Source organism: Pseudorca crassidens, chromosome 20 (genome assembly GCF_039906515.1).
Source record: "Pseudorca crassidens isolate mPseCra1 chromosome 20, mPseCra1.hap1, whole genome shotgun sequence".
NCBI classification, from domain to species: Eukaryota; Metazoa; Chordata; class Mammalia; order Artiodactyla; family Delphinidae; genus Pseudorca; species Pseudorca crassidens.
In genome coordinates, this window is record NC_090315.1 from 25,723,499 (window position 1) to 25,745,169 (window position 21,671).

The window sequence follows — 21,671 nt, forward strand, 5'->3', positions numbered from 1 at the left end:
GAGAGTCCCATACAGGATAAATCCGAGGAGAAATACGCCAAGACACATATTAATCAAACTGTCAAAAATTAAATACAAAGGAAACATATTAAAAGCAGCAAGGGAAAAACAACAAATAGCACACAAGGGAATCCCCATAAGGTTAACAGCTGATCTTTCAGCAGAAACTCTGCAAGCCAGAAGGGACTGGCAGGACATATTTAAAGTGATGAAGGAGAAAAATCTACAACCAAGATTACTCTACCCAGCAAGGATCTCATTCAGATTTGATGGAGAAATTAAAACCTTTACAGACAAGCAAACGCTGAGAGAGTTCAGCACCACCAAACCAGCTCTACAACAACTGCTAAAGGAACTTCTCTAGGCAAGAAACACAAGAGAAGGAAAAGACCTACAATAACGAACCCAAAACAATTAAGAAAATGGGAATGGGAACATACATATCGATAATTACCTTAAATGTAAATGGACTAAATGCTCCCACCAAAAGACACAGATTGGCTGAATGGATACAAAAACAAGACCCATATATTTGCTGTCTACAAGAGACCCACTTCAAACCTAGAGACACATACATACTGAAAGTAAGGGGATGGAAAAAGATATTTCATGCAAATGGAAACCAAAAGAAAGCTGGAGTAGCAATTTTCATATCAGACAAAGTAGACTTTAAAATAAAGACTATTAGAAGAGACAAAGAAGGACACTACATAATGATCAAGGGATCGATCCAAGAAGAAGATATAACAATTGTAAATATTTATGCACCCAACATAGGAGCACCTCAATACATAAGGCAAATACTAACAGCCATAAAAGGGGAAATCGACAGTGACACATTCATAGTAGGGGACTTTAACACCCCACTTTCACCAATGGACAGATCATCCAAAATGAAAATAAATAAGGAAACACAAGCTTTAAGTGATACATTAAACAAGATGGACTTAATTGATATTTATAGGACATTCCATCCAAAAACAACAGAATACACATTTTTCTCTAGTGCTCATGGAACATTCTCCAGGATAGATCATATCTTGGGTCACAAATCAAGCCTTGGTAAATTTAAGAAAATTGAAATTGTATCAAGTATCTTTTCTGACCACAACGCCATGAGACTAGATATCAATTACAGGAAAAGATCTGTAAAAAATACAAAAACATGGAGGCTAAACAATACACTACTTAATAACGAAGTGATCACTGAAGAAATCAAAGAGGAAATTTAAAAATACCTAGAAACAAATGACAATGGAGACACGATGACCCAAAATCTATGGGATGCAGCAAAAGCAGTTCTAAGAGGGAAGTTTATAGCAATACAATCCTACCTTAAGAAACAGGAAACATCTCGAATAAACAACCTAACCTTGCACCTAAAGCAATTAGAGGAAGAAGAACAAAAAAACCCCAAAGTTAGCAGAAGGAAAAAACTCATAAAAATCAGATCAGAAATAAATGAAAAAGAAATGAAGGAAACAATAGCAAAGATAATAAAACTAAAAGCTGGTTCTTTGAGAAGATAAACAAAATTGATAAACCATTAGCCAGACTCATCAAGAAAAAAAGGGAGAAGACTCAAATCAACAGAATTAGAAATGAAAAAGGAGAAGAAATTGCAAGAGCTAACATCTATGTCTTGTTCCTGATCTTAGGGAGAAAGCATCCATTCTTCTACCATTAAGTATAATCTTACTTGTGGATTTTTCCTGACTTTATCAGGCTGAGGAAGTTGCCTTCTATTCCTATTTTACTGAGTGTTTATCAAGAAGGGGTGTTGAACTTTATCAAATGCTTTTCTTATGTCTCTTGAGATAATCATGTGGCTTTTGTCCTTTATTCTATTGAAGTGGTGTATTACATTAATGATTTTTAAATATTAAACCAATCTTGCATCCCTGGGATAAACCTCACTTGGCCATGGTGTTATCCATGTTATGTACTGCTGGATTCAATTTGCTAGTATTTTGTTGAGGATCTTTGCATCCATATTTATAAGACATTTTCTGTAGGTTTCTTTTCTTGTGATGCCTTTGTCTGGTTTTGATATCAAAGTAATACTGAATAGTCTCCTGCATTTTTCCTATATAAGATTTATCACAATTTACACTTCTCTGTTATTCCTTTCTCCCTTTTAAACAGTAGCTCCATGAGGGCAAGAAACATGTTTGCTTTCTTATCACTAACTCCTAGTGCATTGCTCAGTATCTGGCACATAATCAGTGCACAATAAACGTTTGTAGCATTCATCAATAAGCAAATCAGGACATGAGTATTGTGAAATAAAATTCATATCTTATAGCAAGACAAGAAAAAATTTACATATAATATTTTCCTGCCCTTTGGCCTCCTCACTCTCTCCTACTGCGCATTGTGTATCTGCATTATGCATTGACTAAACCTCCCTCCTTGGCAGAAATACATGCTCAACCATAAAGAGCAACATTCTCCTAGAATCAACAAGACAACTCCTTAAAAGATAACATTCCAGGACTTGCCCGGTGGCACAGTGGTTAAGAATCTGCCTGCCAATGCAGGGGAAACGGGTTTGATCCCCGGTCCAGGAAGATCCCACATGGGCCCCCTACATTTTGCTCATGATCCTCTGAACTGCCTGTCATGGGATTGATGTCCACTACTCTATGAGATGTCCTTCTGGCTCCGGTAGCTGATTTCAGCTAACTATTCTGTACCGACTTGCTCTAACACTTGAGTTTCCGAAAAGCATTCATTAAATTGCTGTGCCCTGGGAAAGCCAAGATCCACTGTCATATAGTACACATGACAGAAATGCCTCCTGTACTGGATTGCCTAATCCCCTATACTCCACAAAGGATAGACAGTCACAAACACTTCTCTAGGACACTGTCACCCCCTTCTTAGTGTTTGCCACAAGGAAACGTGAGAACCATCTAAGAAACAAATGAAATAAGTTATTCCAAGTACTGTTAAAATGTTGTCTATGGGGACTTCCCTGGTAGCATAGTGGTTGGGAATCCGCCTGCCAATGCAGGGCACATAGGTTCAATCCCTGGTCCGGGAAGATTCCCACATGCTGCGGAGTAACTAAGCCCCTGTGCCACAACTGAGCCCAAGTGCCGCAAACACTAGGCCTGTGCGCCTGGAGCCTGTGCTCCGCAACAGAGAGGCCACCGCAATAAGCCCGCGCACCGCAGCGAGGAATGGCCCCCGCTCGCAGCAACTAGGGAGGGCCCGTGAGCAGCAGCGAAGATCCAACACAGCCATAAATAAATAAATAAAATTTATTTAAGAAAAAAACGTCTATGGAATTTCCATCTAGGGCATTGTTATTCAAAGTGTGGTCCCTGGACTGGCAATATGTTGTGTGTGTGGGGGGGGGGGGTACCTGGGGGTTTATTCGAAATATACACTCTTGGTCCCCACCCCGGACCTGGTGAATTCCAGAATCTGCATTTTACCAAGACCCTCATGTGATTTGTATGTTTGATAAAGCTTGAAAATCATTGGTCCAGGGGATGTGTAGGAAGGTAAAAATAGTTGACAAAAAGCGTTTTGTAACACCCATCTCCTGTGGATGTATCCTATTTAAGGCTTAAAATCATTGTGGCTCAAGCTTATGTAATTTTACCAAATTTGCACACACTATCCTATCAATCCATTTTATTCCCAGCTGAACTCCCAAATTGGTGATCCAGAGAACTGTGAGATAAATGTCTGTTTTAAGACACTGAGTTTTGGGATAATTTGTCACACAATAGATAACTAATATAGGTGGGAGGCTTTTGGGAGTTTATGTGGAGGTATCATTCCTAGGAAAGAAGAGTAAGGCTGAAGAAAGCAAATGAGTAAATATGACTAAAAGAGTAGATGGTGTCCTGCTCAATAAGTGTTTAAAACAAGTGAACAGTTGAACAAGTGAGTGTTGTGAATGTTGAGAATATACAATAAACTCCATATATATTCTACTAGTTCCTTTTATGAATTAAGGTAGTGTGAAAGGAAGAAGGTCCAAAATTGTTAATAGCAACTTTTATTGTTTCACTGGTGAAAAAAAAAAAATCATAATTGTATGATGCATTTCCCCCTAAATTTACAACAATGAAGGTTATACATAAATTATATAGATCACAAATTTTCTATTTTATACTATTTAGAACAAAATTATTTTGATAAATATGTCCAGAGGACAACCTAAGTTCTTAATGGATGGCTGAGTCCAAATATGCAAAATATAGCTTCTGGTTTAGACCATGGTGCTTTAAAATTCTCAAACATGCATTAATATACTCTAATTTTAGGGAAAATATTACACATGGCCTTATCTTGCATTTCAGGAGAAGCCCAAGCTGAATTTCACAAACAGTATTCCTTTCCTCTAAATTAATCTCAGAACAGAGAGACAGACACTTTCTGGTTAGTACTCCCAAGTAATGAAGGAAATTACACACTCAACAATGAAACAAAACAGAAAAAAAGGAAGGAGAGCTTCATTAGTCACAGAGATAAGTGGGGTTTTTTTGGTTTTTTTTGTTTGTTTTTTTTTAAACAGATCGCAGGAATTTAAAATAGCAGATCAATCATGCTACTTAGGGTGATCAGACAGACCTGAACACTTATGAAGTGAATAATTTTATTAAGGTCTTGAAGGTGAGTGTCTGGAGGTACTGGGTAAAACACACCACAGGTAAGAAATGGGAAACCTACCTCAGCATTTCTGAAAGGCACAATCTATGGAAGGGAAGCCTAGTATAATAAAACCCTTACTGGATGTACATGGAAAGGAGGATGGTGAGCCTGGCTCCTTTCTAAAGGATGAGACCCTCGTAAATTGGCCCCTCAGATTCCGGTGATTCCCGCCTCAAGCGCAAATGCTCCAGTGTGTTATGAAAATGTTTGTTAATCTGCTCTGTTTCTTCACTGGACTCAAGATTTGGGAGGTCTTCTCGAATCTTTTGGATAAGCTGATTCAAAACCTGAATCGTGACCTACAAAAGAACAATTTTACCATCAAGCATGTACCACACACACACAAAAAATAACGTAATTTAATAAAAATGTTTTGAGGAGCTTGTGTTACTCTCAGCAGTTACCAGATTATGAAAACAAAGAAAAAAAAAAAAAAAGAGATGAGAACATGATTCCTGGTTTGAGCAACAACTATTGGACATTCATCCAAAACAACAACTGAAAAAAAAAAAAAAACTTAATGGAAATACAGAAAATCATAAACCAGTAAAAGAACAAAAGCAAAATTTTATTTAACCTACAAATATTGATCCATCCTTTATTTGGGAATTATTCTACACTTTTATGGGATGACAAATCAGCCTACTATTCAGCATTTGTAAATTATTTTTTATTTTTTAAACAGGGAGTGACTATTTTATAAAATATTCATAAACAAAAGAGATAAGAATTTTCTTGCACATAATAAGCTCTTCTGTAAGATGCATCTATATAGACAGAGAAGAATTTTAGAGAATGAAAGAGACCACTAGGTAGATTCTCCAAACTCTGACCCTTGTAAACAAAAAAGAAAAGTATCAGGATGATAAACTTTTGTATGTATCAAATCTAAGAGTAGGAAAGGAAAATAGTTCACTAACAGCAATTTATTATTCACTTACCGCATCATTTTCCTTTTCATAAAAATAGATATATCTGTTCAGAATTTCTATAAAAAGTTGCACTTGTAAAGAGGGGTCCATGCACTGATTTGCTATTTTTAGAGCTTTCTTTAGGCATTCCATTACCCTCTTGCCTCCGTGAAGCTAGAATAAAGGGAGTGAGGGGAGTATTAAAGAGATTAATGAATCACAAATGTCCCATTTCACACAAAGAAATAAACACACTACAGTGGCTCTTTCATATTTTTAAAAGGACAAAACCAATTTAAATCCTCTTCATTTTTTAAAGTACACAGCTATATTTTTTTTTATTTTTTTATTTTATTTTTTTTTTGCGGTACGCGGGCCTCCCACTGTTGTGGCCTCTCCCGTTGCGGAGCACAGGCTCCGGACGCACAGGATCAGCGGCCATGGCTCACGGGCCCAGCTGCTCCACGGCATGTGGGATCTTCCCGGACCGGGGCACGAACCCACGTCCCCTGCATCGGCAGGTGGACTCTCAACCACTGCACCACCAGGGAAGCCCACAAAGCTATATTTTAAAACAAATATATTATTTGTTTTATATATTTATATGTTAAATGTTTTATATTTATGTGTTTTGTATATTTTTTAAAGATAGTGGTACAAACTTGCTATGTTACAAAATCCTCAAAGTGGAGGCTTCACCAAAGGATGTAACTCTATATGTTACTGTCCATTTCGTTTCTTTTAACAAAACAAAGCAATATTCTTTGTCAGGTTTCCAAGCACTGCACATGTTTCACCTCCAAGGCAAAAGGCCCCAGCAGCCGTTCCCTATCAATGATCCCCTCTCCTCTAACACTGTTGGTTAGGAATGACCTCCCACCTTACCTCCTCCCCATTTTTGTCTGTGTTTCTGCCAGACCAGAAGAGATGTGCACAGGTGCTCACAGCTCGGCCCTGATCAGGTTTCTTCAGAAGTTTGGATGCAGCAAGAGCACACTGAGTCCTCAAGGGTTCATGATTTTCTTCACTGAAGCACTTCATCCTCTCAAAAGTACCAATGATCAAGGTGATGGCAGCCAGCTGTGCTTTGGAATCACTGATTTCATCTTCATACAAAGAAAATGCCTGGTACACACAAAGCAGAAGTGACCTTTAGGGACCAACCATCTACTAGAGCATTTTCCAAAGTACTTCCCATCAAAGCCCCATCCTGTGAGTCATTCAGATCAGAATATGGTTCAGATCAGAATACGCAGTGCCCTCACTTGGAGAGGCACAAGACAAAGATGCTGACAAGTTGCAACAAAGGAACTTGTTTTAACTTTTGTTTAATCCAGGGTTCCCAAAATGAATAACAAAGGAATTTTTTTCCCCCATGAAACAGTTTTTACCATAACCCACTGGAAAATCTTCAATCTCATTAGCACCCAGTAACTGATCAATTTTCCTGCTCCAAACCAGTCAATAAAACTATAGTGTTAAGAAGCATAGTATTTCCCATCAAGATGGTGAGAAAGGGGTAGTTATAAATTCAGTGAAGAGTAAATCCACGTGCACCACCACCATTAACTACAGACAGGTGACTGAACAGAGCAAACGGATTAAACATCCCAGAAAGAGAGCAGATCACACCTGGGACATAAATTCATATGCTACTGTTTCATGATTTTCAAAACCAATTTCTCCAGCAGCTAGAGCGCCCTGAAGAAAAAGTCTTAAGGGTAATTCTGCCAGCTCTGCTTTGATCAAAGCACTGATAGTCTGGTGAGCAAATGAAAAAATCTTCTGGCATTTCTTTTCCCATTTGTCATCCTAAAACAAAAAAAAATAGTTTAAATTACTTTAAGTTCAAGATTAACTTGCTTAAGAATATTCATTTTATATAAAATGTCTATAGAACAAACAGGAAAAGTGTTAAAATTGAGTTCACAGTTTTCCTGCTATCTTCTGTCTCATCTGTGGAGTACACAAGGAAATCAAGCAGGATGTCTTCTCAAAACATCCATTTGAAGTCACTGGCTTTGCAATTTTTATATACTTGGTATTGGTTTTTTTGCATCAGAAAAAGCAACATATTCCCAAATTGGACAGAATTAGGAAAATACACAAAAGAATTTTTTAAAAATTAAAACCATCCCTAAATCTACCACCCAGCAATAATCACTGATAACATTCTAATGTTAATGTCTTCCTTTCTTTTTTCTATGCAAATATAATGTAACTGGGATCCTCTGTGTATCGTTTTCTACTTTAAAGTACTTACTGAAGAATTAAATTGGGCTTATGCTGCATGTAATTTGTATTCAACTTCTTTTCTTTCACTTATTTTGTCATAATTTTCCTCATGATACTAAAGTTATTTAAAATCATTTTAATCACTAGAAAATATTCCACAAACTGGATATAGCATAATTTACTTAACTACTTCCTTTTGGAAATAAATGTAATATAACAAATGGTCTGTAAACACAAAGCTTTATTGAATCCCTAATTTTTTCTTTAGTATAAATTTAGAAGTGGAAATACTGGGTTTTTTAAGGCTCTAGTTACACACTGCCAGAGTTTTCTAGAAAGACTGTAGTAATTCACATTCCCACCATTACTAGATGAGAATGAATTCTTATCACACCACGGCTATTGCTGAACCTTATTTTTCTTTTTTCTTTACCAGTTTGATTTCTAAAAAGGTTCACTGTTACAATTAGTAGTGAGGTTAAATATTTTATCCACGTTTGACCATCCAAATTTCTTATTAATGCAATTGATTCTTTTCACTTTTAAGAGAGGATAATAGTCACAGACTTTTACAAGGACTAAATGCAATAATCCAAGTTTATACTCCTTGGCACAGTGTACGGCACATAGTAAGTAAATGCTCGTTGCTTTTTTTATTGTTACATTCACAAACATCTATCCATAAAATACTGGGAAAAAGGAACTATGAGAGGCTGGCCTCATAAAAACTGGCCAAAGGCATGCTATGTCATACTGGTAAGTCTACTGAATATACCTTGTTTCTCCATTATTAGAAAATAAAGTTTATGGTGTTTGTTCCTTAATATAAACCTGACTGTCCAACTTTCAGGTACATTAGGTTAGGGTTTTTTTTTTTTTTGCTGCGCCGTGAGGCTTGTGGGATTTTAGTTCCCCAATCAGGGATGCAACCTGGGCCCTCGGCAGTGAAAGCAGAGTCCTAACCACTGGATGGCCAGGGAACTCCCAGATTAGGATATTTTCTACACCACTGAAGACTTAGCCATAATCCTGTTTGTAAAAGGACTAAGCTCATTAGAAAATGTACACAACTCATAAAATTATTCAATTACAGGCTTTTAGAGAGCAGCAATTATGCAATGCTGGGCCCTTTCATTAGGCAAAGCTTAACATGAATTAGATCTTACTTGTTATGTACTGCAACCTCTGAATAAGATTATTATATCACTTCAGAATTAGTACTTCATAAAGACTCCCAAGAAAATAAAATCGTTCTTGAGAAACTAAAGCATTCTGAGCCATTTTGTAATAAACTTATAGATGTCTCACAAGTGATCTTTAGACACAGGAAAAACTTCTAACATAAATTTAAACTGTTTTAATCTTTCATTTCTAAGTGTTTTTTATGTGATTCCTCAACTAGTAGGTAATCTTATCTACCAACATCACTATTGTCAATAGTGATACTTAAGTATAACACAGGATGAGTAATGAATTGAGAGTTATTGAAACTGGGATTTTATTACACCATTATCTATTTGTGTATGTTTGAAATTTTCTATAGTGATAAACTAAAACACATACACAGAGGAAAAAGGGGAAAAATTAGTGACATACTTAAAAGTAAACCCACCACTTTAGAATTCTCTTTGTAGCGAAAAGCCAGCTGGTAAGCTGCAAATACCAAAGGTGGCAGTGTGAAGCGAATCCGCTGATTTCCACCAGCTCCAAAATGTTTTCGTGCTGTGTTTAAAATCTGACCAAAACAAACAAAACCCATTAATCTTTTCTGTAATTATAGAAACTGTAATTAATCACTTATAAAATTAAACAGGAGCTCTAATCATCATGATTGCTACCATTTTTTGAATATGTATGATATACCAGACTTCATGGTATACTTTTACATTTCTTATCTTGCCGAGTCATCACAATCACCCTAGAGACAAATACTAAACCCATTTCACAAATGGGGAAGACTGAGGTTCAGAGAGGTTGTATAACTTGCCCAAAGTTACATAGCTAGTCAGGGGCAGATATAAATACATGTTCATATACACATGTGAGAAGTATACTGTGTTGATAAAGAGCACAGGCTCTGAAGACAGATACAGTTAAAAGTAGATTCTAACACTTACTATCTGTGTGACCCTGGGCACATTAATATTTACCTTCTCTTAGCTGTAAGTTTCATTTGAAAAATGGGGCAGTATATTTCTCTTAGGGTTGCTGGGAAGATCAAGTAATAGATGTAAAGTGTTACCAGTACTAACACAAGGTATGTACTCAAAATATTGACTATTATTATGATACAAAAAATATGCATATTGCTGGTATATCACACCTCCTACTTCAGAAAAACATTAAGACCATTTAAGTCAAGGGAAATGGTAACACACTTTAAAAAAGAGCCATTAGTAAACAAATGTCTGGTTGTTTCAGAAAAAAACCCACAAGAATTCATGAAATAACTTAATATGTGTGTCACAGTGTGTGACATATTCAGGTTTTGTAAATTTCTCTGACAGTCATAGATGGATAGGAAGAGAATGCATTCCCCCTTGGGGAAGTCACAGCTAATGATCCTCACCTTAAAGGTGTTTCTGTACATGGCATAACCAACTGGCCACAGGTGGAAAGCATACTTCCTAACTACTACATTTGGTATACAACAAAAAATGAAAACACACATAGGCCATGTGACACAGAAACATAAGGGAATCAGTTAAAACATCTGAACAATGGAGCCAGCCACTAGGTATAGATCACACACAGTGCACAGATTATCTGACACTAAGCCAAGTTGAAGACTGTCACACTACCAACAGAAATCAGCTTCTTTTTCACAATGGCTATGAAGAAGTACTAGAGTGTCAACTATGACAAAGTCAACACAGGAAGAAAGTCAGGACTCATCCTCAAATAAAGGTGTTCTTCATTACTAACACTTAGCCTCATGCATCCAACAATGGTTAAACTACTTTGCCCAAACGATAATTAGGCAGCCATATGTGCTACCTTTCATAAACATAAATTGTCCAGTATCAGTCACCAATACTCCTACTCAGGCAACATGTTTTATTCATTTCACAAAGGTTTATTGAGGACTAAGGACAAAGAAAGGGAGAATCTCATCTGATTGTTTTTTTCCAGGAAAAGGGGGTTAAGAAAAAGGCAATTTTAATTTTAAAGTCTTCACACATTTTCCATGTGGCAAACACAAACAACTTCTATTTGCAAACCTTGGAAACATATACACAGTTGAATATAAGGATTTTACTCATACTTTAAAAGTTTATTATGAAAAACAAATGAACAATTCTACAAGTAACACACAGTTCAAAAAGAAAATGAACATGGACTGATTATAGGACACCCAACTAAAGGAAGATGGGTTTTTCTACAATTCTTAAGAAGTCTTCAAAAGAAATGACAGCAACCAACTTGTTCTTCATAAGCTCCAGAAGTTTACAAACAATTATGCATTTAATCATAAAGTTCAGTTAATCTCTTATTCAGTTTCAATTCTTTCAAAACCTTTTAATACCACAAGCTGGATTAGACCATTTGAGACACATCTACACGACTTCATTAGAAGTTGTTGAAGGGGTATAGTAAGAGTTAACTCATACCAAGTACTGCTGATCAGGGTCCTCAGACCGTAGAAGATGAATGAATCTGCCCACAAGGCTCTGCTCATCAGCAAAGTCCTCTGGGTCAGGGTCTTCTACAGGTTGATCTGGCTGATCCTGAATCAACGTTGATACCAAATTCATTATGGAATCCACCTGTATCATGGGAGACAGAAACCCACTGGGGTGAAACAATCAGCATATAATGCCACTGACAAAAGCATTTCTAGTTGTGTAAAGTAGTTACGAAATAGTATTCCAACATAATTCCTTCTTCTGTATGAAAGTATATGCATGTTGGTACACATATAAACATTTAGAAAGAGACGCACCAAATGTTAATCAATAGTTAATCAATGGACCTCTCTTCCTGGTGGGATTATAGTTATTTTAGAATTTCTTCTTTATACATTATCTCATTTATATAATGAATAAGCTACTTGTAACTTTTTTTAGTAAATTACCCTCCCCGCCCATCTCATGTGTTTGTCTCAAGGTCTAAAACCATAACTACATTGTCTCTGTTTTTCTAATAAAGCATGTGGGTATTCTCTTACCTGGTCTTGAGAGACAATTTCTGTGTTATAATCCAGAACATTACTAAGCACATAACAACTCATGCTTTTTCTGGATTCATAGTCAAAGTACTCAAAGAGTGGGTGAAAATGTTTTAATTTCAAGACTGTTAAAATATTGTTGTAAGTGTCAACAGGTATCTTCAGAAGTCTGGTGAGCTCCTTTGAAACTGCACTACTGGTAGCAATACTGCAAAAAGAAAAACAGCAGCCCTTTAGTGAATGAAATTAACTTCTTATATACACAAACAGCACTTGATTCACAAAAACTTGAAATTTTTCATTTATAATATTAAAGGAAATGGGTCAAGTGAATCACACCATCCCAAAACACTCCAATGACTTCCAAGAGAGGTTTATCAGATGTCTTTCTAAACACATTTATTCATCTATTAATGTCCTATTGATACAATAAGTTATGCTAGTCTCCAATTCATAAACAGGTTGTATACCTGGAGTTAAAATGCCTGTCTAGAATGTGGTATTTCTAAGGGAAGTATTTTAAGTGGTAGTTAGGTTTCTAGGGCAGCCAATAAGTACGGGATATTCGGGGTGACAAAGCCATGCAAAAATAGCAATTCAACAAAATAGAAAAATACATAAATTATTTCTTCTGCATCAGATGTTGATGACTAAGGAAAAGCAGGATGAAATTAGGAACATTCCGTGGGGGCTGAAGAATATCCAGGCATTTATAAGACCTTTAGAGGTTGGGATTTCTAATTTTTTATCTTGTCTAATTTTACTTTAAAACTCACTTAGTGGGGGAAGATATAGATACATCACTTATTCAAGATCTGGAATGTTTTTCAGTTCACAAAAAATGGGAGTGACAAAAAGAAAAAGGAGGAATAAAAAGAGGTAAAAGGAAAAGAAATCTTCCAGATGTTAACTAAACCACTGGAGGAGAGATGGAAAGCGGAAAGATTACGTGAGTATATATAGGGACCTATATATATAGGGCAAGGAGGGGCAAGGAGGGGTCTAGATTGGGCAAGGAGGGGTATAGGGCAAGGAGGGTCCTAAATTGACCGCATGTTCAGAAGCAGTGAAGGATGGGACAGTAAGAGGACTGCTGGGAAAACAAAAAGGGATCAGAACTGCCCACAGTGGCCACTAGAGGATGCAACAGGTCCAGGACAGCATAGTTGAAGAAGATGCAAGTAGACAACAGAATATTATACTATCCTTGATGGTATCAAAATCAAAGCTCAAAATAGAGAAAAATTTAAACCAATTAATTTCCACACCTTAAATACATACATGCCTCCCTAATTTTTTCACATCTTACTCATCTGTAGGAAACCACTTCTCATGGAAATACTGCTTGATATAAATAGTTTCCTTACCAGTTTAAAAACTAACTCACCCATATATACAAAGGGGTCTGAATTGGAGACACTGGTCCCTGAAGACTGCTATGGTCTATGAGTGCCACTACTTGATCAATGTACACAGCCAAGCAGTTGGTTGCCACTTTCTGCCCTGATTAGTACCAAGCATGTCTATCTAACAAATACTTAAAACAAGATGAACGCTAACATTTCAAAAAGGAATTGCGAAAGAAAAATAAATCTGGGACAAAAAAGTGCTTTACAAAGGTTTTTACAAAAATGTTTAACTTTGACTTACTGTTCGAGGTTGAGCTTATTAAATATCTCCACTGTTGTTTCTAGAACTTTATCAACATAGTCCACACGATCAGGATAACACTTCATAGCGAGATTAATGAGAGAGACTTGTAAAGATACAACGTCCTCCGAAGGCATGTCTTGTCTCGACTGGAATGTTCAGAAAACCATGGAATTTATTTTAAACAATTAGAAGAGGAACTACCACCTGAGAAGTTTGAAAGTTTTGAGAACTTAGCAACAAAGCCATACAAACCTGTATTACTGTAGCCACCTGCTGTGAAAATATGTCAAAAAGTTTAATATCTGTTGGAATTCCAGGTCCATCTTCACGGTGAGCAAATAAAGCTAATCTAAAAAAGAAAATAATCTTTATTTAAAAGGATATAGGGATCTGGGTAGTGGGATCATGGATGACATTTTATTCTTTATGCTGTTCTGTATTTTCTCCAAGTGTTTTTCTCCTAGAACCTTTCTCCTAAAAAGATTTTTAAGAAGGACAGGGAACGTAGCTGACCATTCCCTCAATTCATTTTTAATGAAACAGTTTTACCAATGATGCCTTATTTCACTGTATTCTTACCATACACAACAAATTTTCGACAGGCCAATTCTGCCAAATTAATTAAGTAGATATGGATAGAAATGTATTAAAGGTGATAAACGTATTCAACAGCCATGATTAGAAAAAATAATCTTTTAAATATAAAAAGCACCTAGACTCTTTTAAGACACTGCATTTTTACTACTGAAAAGTTTAAAACACAACGAATTCTAAAAGTAGTAAAGTTAACTTCTATTTACCACATCTTAAACTATACAAAATAATGTCTGTTCCATTATCACTAAGTGTTTATCATGGTTACAACTAGACGCACATTTTGTTATGCACAGAAGAACCACTACTGACAGAAACAGTTAAGTGACAATACACCCAACATAGGAAAATCCAGTTATTAGCTTCCATTAAGAGTATGCCCAAATAGAGGACTTTACTGGTGGTCCAGTGGTAAAGAATCCACCTAACAGTGCAGGGGATGCGGGTGGGATCCCTGGTTGGGGAACTAAGATCCCAAATGCTGCGGGGGAATTAAGCCTCCAGGCCACAACTACTGAACTCACACACCTCAACTAGAGAGCCTGTGTGCCGCAAACTACAGAGCTCATGCGCCTTGGAGCCCACATGCCACAACAAGAGAGAGAAAACCCGTGTACCACAACTAGAAAGAAGCCTGCGTGCCACAACAAATGATCCCGCATGCCTCAATGAAAATCCCACATGCCGCAACTAACACATAGTGCAGGCAAAAAATAAAATAAATTAATAAAAAAAGAGAAATGCTTTAAAAAAGAAAAAAAAAAGAGCATGGCCAAGTAACTTATAATTCTTAATGTCCAGGACTGACAAGATAATTTGAAGAATTCTGCTATATAAATTCTCAGACTTTAAAACTAATAACTTAGATATTTAAAATATAATAAAACGTATTTGCAGAAATAAATCTACACTTGGGTTTCTGGTTTCATAATGTCAATGAGTGTATGCTCACAAGTAGGACACATACTATGTACTAGCATGCACTCATTAAAGCTATTATTAAAGGCCAAGTTTTATACTTTTAACAAAGACCAAGGGCTAAAGAAGTCAAACTTAAAGAGGATTTACTAACATTTTTAATACTTGAAAATTCTTCTTTAAAAACATGTGATGATGCAGTGATTACCTGAACGTCCTTTTTTTTGGTTTTTTGCAGTACACGGGCCTCTCACTGTTGTGGCCTCTCCCGTTGTGGAGCACAGGCTCCGGACACACAGGCTCAGCGGCCATGGCTCACGGGCCCAGCCGCTCCACGGCATGTGGGATCCTCCCGGACCGGGGCACAAACCCGTGTCCCCTGCATCGGCAGGCGGACTCTCAACCACTGCGTCACCAGGGAAGCCCTACCTGAACATTCTTAATCATCTATATTTATGGCTACTTGATAAAGAAGACTCCAGATCAAACTGGTTCCCACTGAAAGATAACTTTCTTTTTTTTTTAATTAATTAATTTATTTATTTTTGGCTGTGTTGGGTCTTCATTGCTGCACGCGGGCTTTCTTTAGTTGCGGCGAGCAGGGGCCATTCTTCGTTGTGGTGTGCGGGCTTCTCATTGTGGTGGCTTCTCTTGTTGCGGAGCACGGGCTCTAGGCACATGGGATTCAGTAGTTGTGGCACGTGGGCCCAGTAGTTGTGTCTCACAGGCTCTAGAGCACAGGCTCAGTAGTTGTGGTGCACAGGTTTAGTTGCTCCATGGCACGTGGGATCTTCCTGGACTAGTGATCAAACCTGTGTCCCCTGCATTGGCAGGCGGATTCTTAACCACTGTGCCACCAGGGAAGCCCAAGATACTTTCATCATGGTAAAAGCAAGTTTTGCTCTTCAGTGATCTTTGGATTTATAAAATTTGGATTTATGACTAACATCTTAGGTCTATATAATGTCTTTAAATGCCAATTAAATGCATAGATTAAAATACATTACCTTCATGACCCCTGTACAATTAAGAGCTAAACTTATTTCATGCGTAAGCTAGACAAGCACTTAGTAAGTACTCAGACTTACAGAACTAGTGTAACTACATCAAAAATATTAATAAAGATGGAACAGAAAAAAAGAATTCACAAAAATGTTTTAAATTCATTATTCCCAAGTCGGAACATCTGCCCTCCAGTGTTGGAAATTCTTACCTATCAATTAAAGCAATGATTATGTTTTTCACATTTACATTTTGGTGTAACTCAGCACAGGCCCGAAGAAAAGGATTCAAAGTTTGAAGGTGGAATTCGTCAGGGAAAACCTGAAAATCAAATAATACTCAATTATTATTAAAACCAAATAGTAAAGATCAATTAGAAAAAGCATTTCACACAATATTCTGGACTTAGTATTTAAAGTTCATATTTGTGGGGAAAAAAATCATTTTAATCTTATAAAACCAAATTCAAATACATCACTTTTAAGCCTCTCTAAACATAACCCCAGAAAGAAATATTCTATTAACCAAAGTACATCTACAAGTTTTTTTCCAGGTTTATATTTATTTATCTATTTAATGCTCCTGACAATTTTATAAGGATCTCTGTTAGTCCCATTTCAAGGTAAGAAAAATGAGACTCAGTAATGCCAAAAAATGACAAACCAAAATATCAAAATTTTAAGTTAAGGAAGATCAGTATTTTTCCTTTGCATCAGCTTCCAGTATGGCCCATCTGGCAGTGTTAACAACTCTGTCTTTATTTTATTTCCCTTTTTTCTTTTTTTAATTGGGGTATAGTTGTTTTACACTGTTGTGTTAGTTTCTACTGTACAGCGAACTAAAGCTCCCTGTGCTATACAGCAGGTTCTTATTAGTTATCTATTTTATACACATTAGTGTATGTATGTCAGTCCCAATCTCCCAATTCATCCCACCACCACAACCCCACACCCCCGCTTCCCCCACTTAGTGTCCATACATTTGTTCTCTACATCTGTGTCTCCGTTTCTGCCTTGCAAACCAGTTCATCTGTACCATTTTTCTAGATTACACATATATGCATTAATAGACAGTATTTGTTTTTCTCTTTCTGACTTACTTCATTCTGTATGACAGTTTCTAGGTCCATCCACGTCTCTACAAATGACCCAATTTCATTCCTTTTTACGGCTGAGTAATATTCCATTGTATATATGTACCACATCTTTATTCATTCATCTGTCGATGGGAATTTAGGTTGCTTCCATGACCTGGCTATCGTAAATAGTGTGCAATGAACATTTGGGTGCATGTGTCTTTTTGAATTATGGTTTTCTCTGGGTATATGCCAGTAGTGGTATTGCTGGGTCATATGGTAATTCTATTTTTAGCTTTTTAAGGAACTTCCATATTGTTCTCCATAGTGGCTGTATCAATTTACATTCCCACCAACAGTGCAGGAGGGTTCCCTTTTCTCCACACCCTCTCCAGCACTTATTGTTTGTAGATTTTCTGATGATGGTCATTCTAACCAGTGTGAGGTGATACCTCATTGTAGTTTTGATTTGCATTTCTCTAATAATTAGTAATGTTGAGCAGCTTTTCATGTGCCTCTTGGCCATCTGTATGTCTTCTTTGGAGAAATGTCTATTTAGGTCTTCCATCCATTTTTTGATTGGGTTGTGTTTTTGATATTGAGCTGCACGAGCTGTTTATGTATTTGGGAGATTAATCCTTGTTTGCTGATTTCTTTGCAAATATTTTCTCACATTCCAAGGGTTGTCTTTTTGTCTTGTTTATAGTTTCCTTTGCTGTGCAAAAGCTGCTAAGTTTCATTAGGTCCCATTTGTTTATTTGTTTTCATTTCCATTACTCTAGGAGGTGGGTCAAAAAGGATCTTGCTGTGATTTATGTCAAAGAGTGTTCTTCTTGTATTTTCCTCTAAGAGTTTTATAGTGTCCAGTCCTACATTTAGGTCTTTAATCCATTTTGAGTTTATTTTTGTGTATGGTGTTAGGAAGTGTTCTAATTTTATTCTTTTACATGTAGCTGTCCAGTTTTCCCAGCACCACTTATTGAAGAGACTGTCTTTTCTCCATTGTATATTTTTGCCTCCTTTATCAAATATAAGGTGACCATATGTGCATGGGTTTATCTCTGGGCTTTCTATCCTGTTCCATTGATATTTTTGTTTTTGTGCCAGTACCAAATTGTCTTGACTACTGTAGCTTTGTAGTATAGTTGGAAGTCAGGGAGTCTCATTCCTTCAATTCCATTTTTTTTTTCTCAAGATTGTTTTGGCTATTTGGGGTCTTTTGTATATCCATACAAATTTTAAGTCTTTTTGTTCTAGTTCTGTAAAAAATGCCATTGGTAATTTGATAGGGGTTGCATTGAATCTGTAGATTGCCTTACGTAGTAGTCATTTTCACAATACTGATTCTTCCAATTCAAGAACATAGTATATCTCTCCATCTGTTTGTGTCACCTTTGGTTTCTTTCATCAGTGTCTTATAGTCTTTTACCTCCTTAGGTAAGTTTATCCCTAGGTATTTTATTCTTTTTGTTGCAATGGTGAATGGGATTATTTCCTTAATTTCTTTTTCTGATCTTTTGTTGTTAGTGTATAGGAATGCAAGAGATTTCTGTGTATTAATTTTGTATCTGGCAACTTTACCAAATTCATTGATTACCTCTAGTAGTTTCCTGGTGGCATCTTTAGGATTTTCTACGTACAGTATCATGTCACCTGCAGAGACAGTTTAACCTTTTCCTTTCCAATTTGTATTCCTTTTCTTTTTCTTCTTGGATTGCCATGTCTAGGACTTCCAAAACTATGTTGAATAACAGTGGCGAGAGTGGACATCCTTATCTTGTTCCTGATCTCAGAGGAAATGCTTTCAGTTTTTCATCATTGAGAATGATGTTTGTTGTGGGTTTGTCATATATGGCCTTTATTATGTTGAGGTAGGTTCCCTCTATGCCCACTTTCTGGAGAGTTTTTATCATAAATGGGTGTTGACTTGTGTCAAAAGCTTTCGTGGCATCTATTGAGATAATCGTATCGTTTTTATCCTTCAATTTGTTAATATGGTGTGTCACACTGATTGATTTGCATATATTGTAGAATCCTTGCAACCCTGGGATAAATCCTAGTTGATCATGGTGTATGAGCCTTTTAATGTGTTACTGGATTCTGTTTGCTAGTATTTTGTTGAGGATTTTTGCATCTATATTCATCAGTGATATTGGTCTGTAATTTTCTTTTTTTGTAGTGTCTTTGTCTGGTTTTGATATCAGGGTGAGGGTGGCCTCGTAGAATGAGTTTGGGAGTGTTCCTTCCTCTGCAATATTAAGAGTTTGAGAAGACTGGGTGTCTTCTCTAAATGTTTGACAGAATTCACCTGTGAAGCCATATGGTCCTGAACTTCTGTTTGTTGGAAGATTTTATTCACAGTTTCAATTTCATTACTTGCGGTTGGTCTGTTTATAATTTCTATTTCTTCCTGGTTCAGTCTTGGAAGGTTATATTTTTCTAAGAATTTGTCCATTTCTTCCAGGTTGTCTATTTTATTGGCATAGAGTTGCTTGTAGTAGTCTCTTACAATGCTTTATATTTCGGTGGTGTCCATTGTTAACTTCTCTTTTTCACTTCTAATTCTATTGATTTGAGTCCTCTCCCTCTTTTTCATGATGAGCCTGGCTAAAGGTTTATCAATTTTGTTTATCTTCTCAAAGAACCAGCTTTTAGTTTTATAGATCTTTGCTATTGTTTTCTTTGTTTCTATTTCATTTATTTCTTCTCTGATCTTTATGATTTCTTTCCTTCTACTAACTTTGGGTTTTGTTTGTTCTTCTTTTTCTAGTTGTTTTAGGTGTAAGGTTAGATTGTTTATTTGAGAATTTTCTTGTTTCTTGAGGTGGGCTTGAATTGCTGTAAACTTCCCTCTTAGAACTCCTTTTGCTGTGTCCCATAGGTTTTGGATCATTGTGTTTTCATTGTCAGTTGTTTCTAGGTATTTTTAAATTTCTTCTTTGATTTCTTCAGTGATCTCTTGGTTATTTAGCAGTGCACTATTTAGCCTCCATGTGTTTGTGTGTTTTATAGGGTTTTTTTTCCTGTAATTGATTTCTAATCTATAGCGTTGTGGTCAGTAAAGATACTTGATACAATTTCAGTTTTCTTAAATTTCCCAAGGCTTGATTTTTGACCCAAGATGTGATCTATTCTGGAGAACGTTCCGTGTGTACTTGAGACAAAAGTCTATTCTTCCACTTTTGGGTAGAATGTCCTATAAAAATCAATTAAGTCTATCTGGTCTATTGTGTCACTTAAAGCTTGTGTTTATTATTTATTTTCTGTCTGGATGATCTCTCTATTGGTGTAAGTGAGGTGTTAAAGTCCACCAGTATTACTGTGTTACTGTTGATTTCCCCTTTTATCACTGTTAGCATTTGCCTTATGTATTGAGGTACTCCTATGTTGGGTGCATAAATATTTATAATTGTTATGTTTTCTTCTTGGATTGATCCTTTGATCATTAACGTAGTGTCCTTCCTTATCTCTTGTAACAGTCTTTATTTTAAAATCTATCTTATCTGATATGAGTATTGCTACTCCAGTTTCTTTTGATTTCCATTTGCATGGAATATCTTTTTCGATCCCCTCCTTTCAGTCTGTACATGTTGCTAGGTCTGAAGTGGGTCTCTTGTAGACAGCATATATAAGGGTCTTGTTTTTGTATCCATTCAGCCAGTCTGCGTCTTTTGGTTGGAGCATTTAACCCATTTACATTTAAGGTAATTAGCGATATATATGTTCCTATTACCATTTTCTTAATTGTTTTGGGTTTGTTTTTGTAGGTCCTTTCTACTCCTGTGTTTCCCACTTAGAGAAGTTTCTTTAGCATTTGTTGTAGAGCTGGTTTGGTGGTGCTGAGTTCTCTTAGCTTTTGCTTGTTTGTAAAGCTTTTGATTTCTCCATCAAATCTGAATGACATCCTTGCTGGGTAGAGTATTCTGTGTTGTAGGTTCTTCCCTTTCATCACTTTAAATATATCATGCCATTCCCTTCTGGCTTGCAGAGTTTCTGCTGAGAAATCAGCTGTTAACTTTATGGGAGTTCCCTTGTATGTTACTTGTCATTTTTCCCTTGTTGCTTTTAATAATTTTTCTTTGTCCTTATCTTTGTCAATTTGATTACTATGCATCTCAGCGTGTTTCTCCTTGGGTTTATCTTGCCTGGGACTCTCTGTGCTTCCTGGACTTGGGTGGCTATTTTCTTTCCCATGTTAGGGAAGCTTTCGACTACAATCTCTTAAAATATTTTCTTGGGTCCTTTCTTTCTCTCTTCTCCTTCTGGGACTCCTATAATGCCAATGTTGGTGCGTTGAATGTTGTCCCAGAGGTCTCTTAGGCTGTCTTCATTTCTTTTCATTCTTTTTTCTTTATTCTCTGTTGCCGCAATGATTTCTACCATTCCTTCTTCCAGGTCACTTAACCATTCTTCTCTACCTCAGTTATTCTGCTATTGATTTCTT

At 36.5% G+C, this 21,671-nt stretch overlaps 1 protein-coding gene across 2 annotated transcripts in view; it reads right to left on the minus strand.

Annotated features, from left to right (window-relative positions):
- Positions 1–3,999: 3,999 nt before the first annotated feature.
- Positions 4,000–21,671, minus strand: part of VPS35 (VPS35 retromer complex component) — a 41,509-nt gene continuing 23,837 nt past the window's right edge. For both annotated transcript variants that reach the window (XM_067719877.1, XM_067719878.1), the window contains 10 exons: positions 16,364–16,473; positions 13,891–13,987; positions 13,636–13,784; positions 11,986–12,193; positions 11,429–11,584; positions 9,430–9,552; positions 7,215–7,394; positions 6,468–6,707; positions 5,613–5,756; positions 4,000–4,970 (listed from right to left, as the gene is read on the minus strand). In XM_067719877.1, the coding sequence (XP_067575978.1) occupies positions 4,791–4,970; positions 5,613–5,756; positions 6,468–6,707; positions 7,215–7,394; positions 9,430–9,552; positions 11,429–11,584; positions 11,986–12,193; positions 13,636–13,784; positions 13,891–13,987; positions 16,364–16,473 (1,587 nt within the window). In that variant the 3' untranslated portion in view covers positions 4,000–4,790. The remainder of the gene's footprint in view (positions 4,971–5,612; positions 5,757–6,467; positions 6,708–7,214; positions 7,395–9,429; positions 9,553–11,428; positions 11,585–11,985; positions 12,194–13,635; positions 13,785–13,890; positions 13,988–16,363; positions 16,474–21,671) is intronic.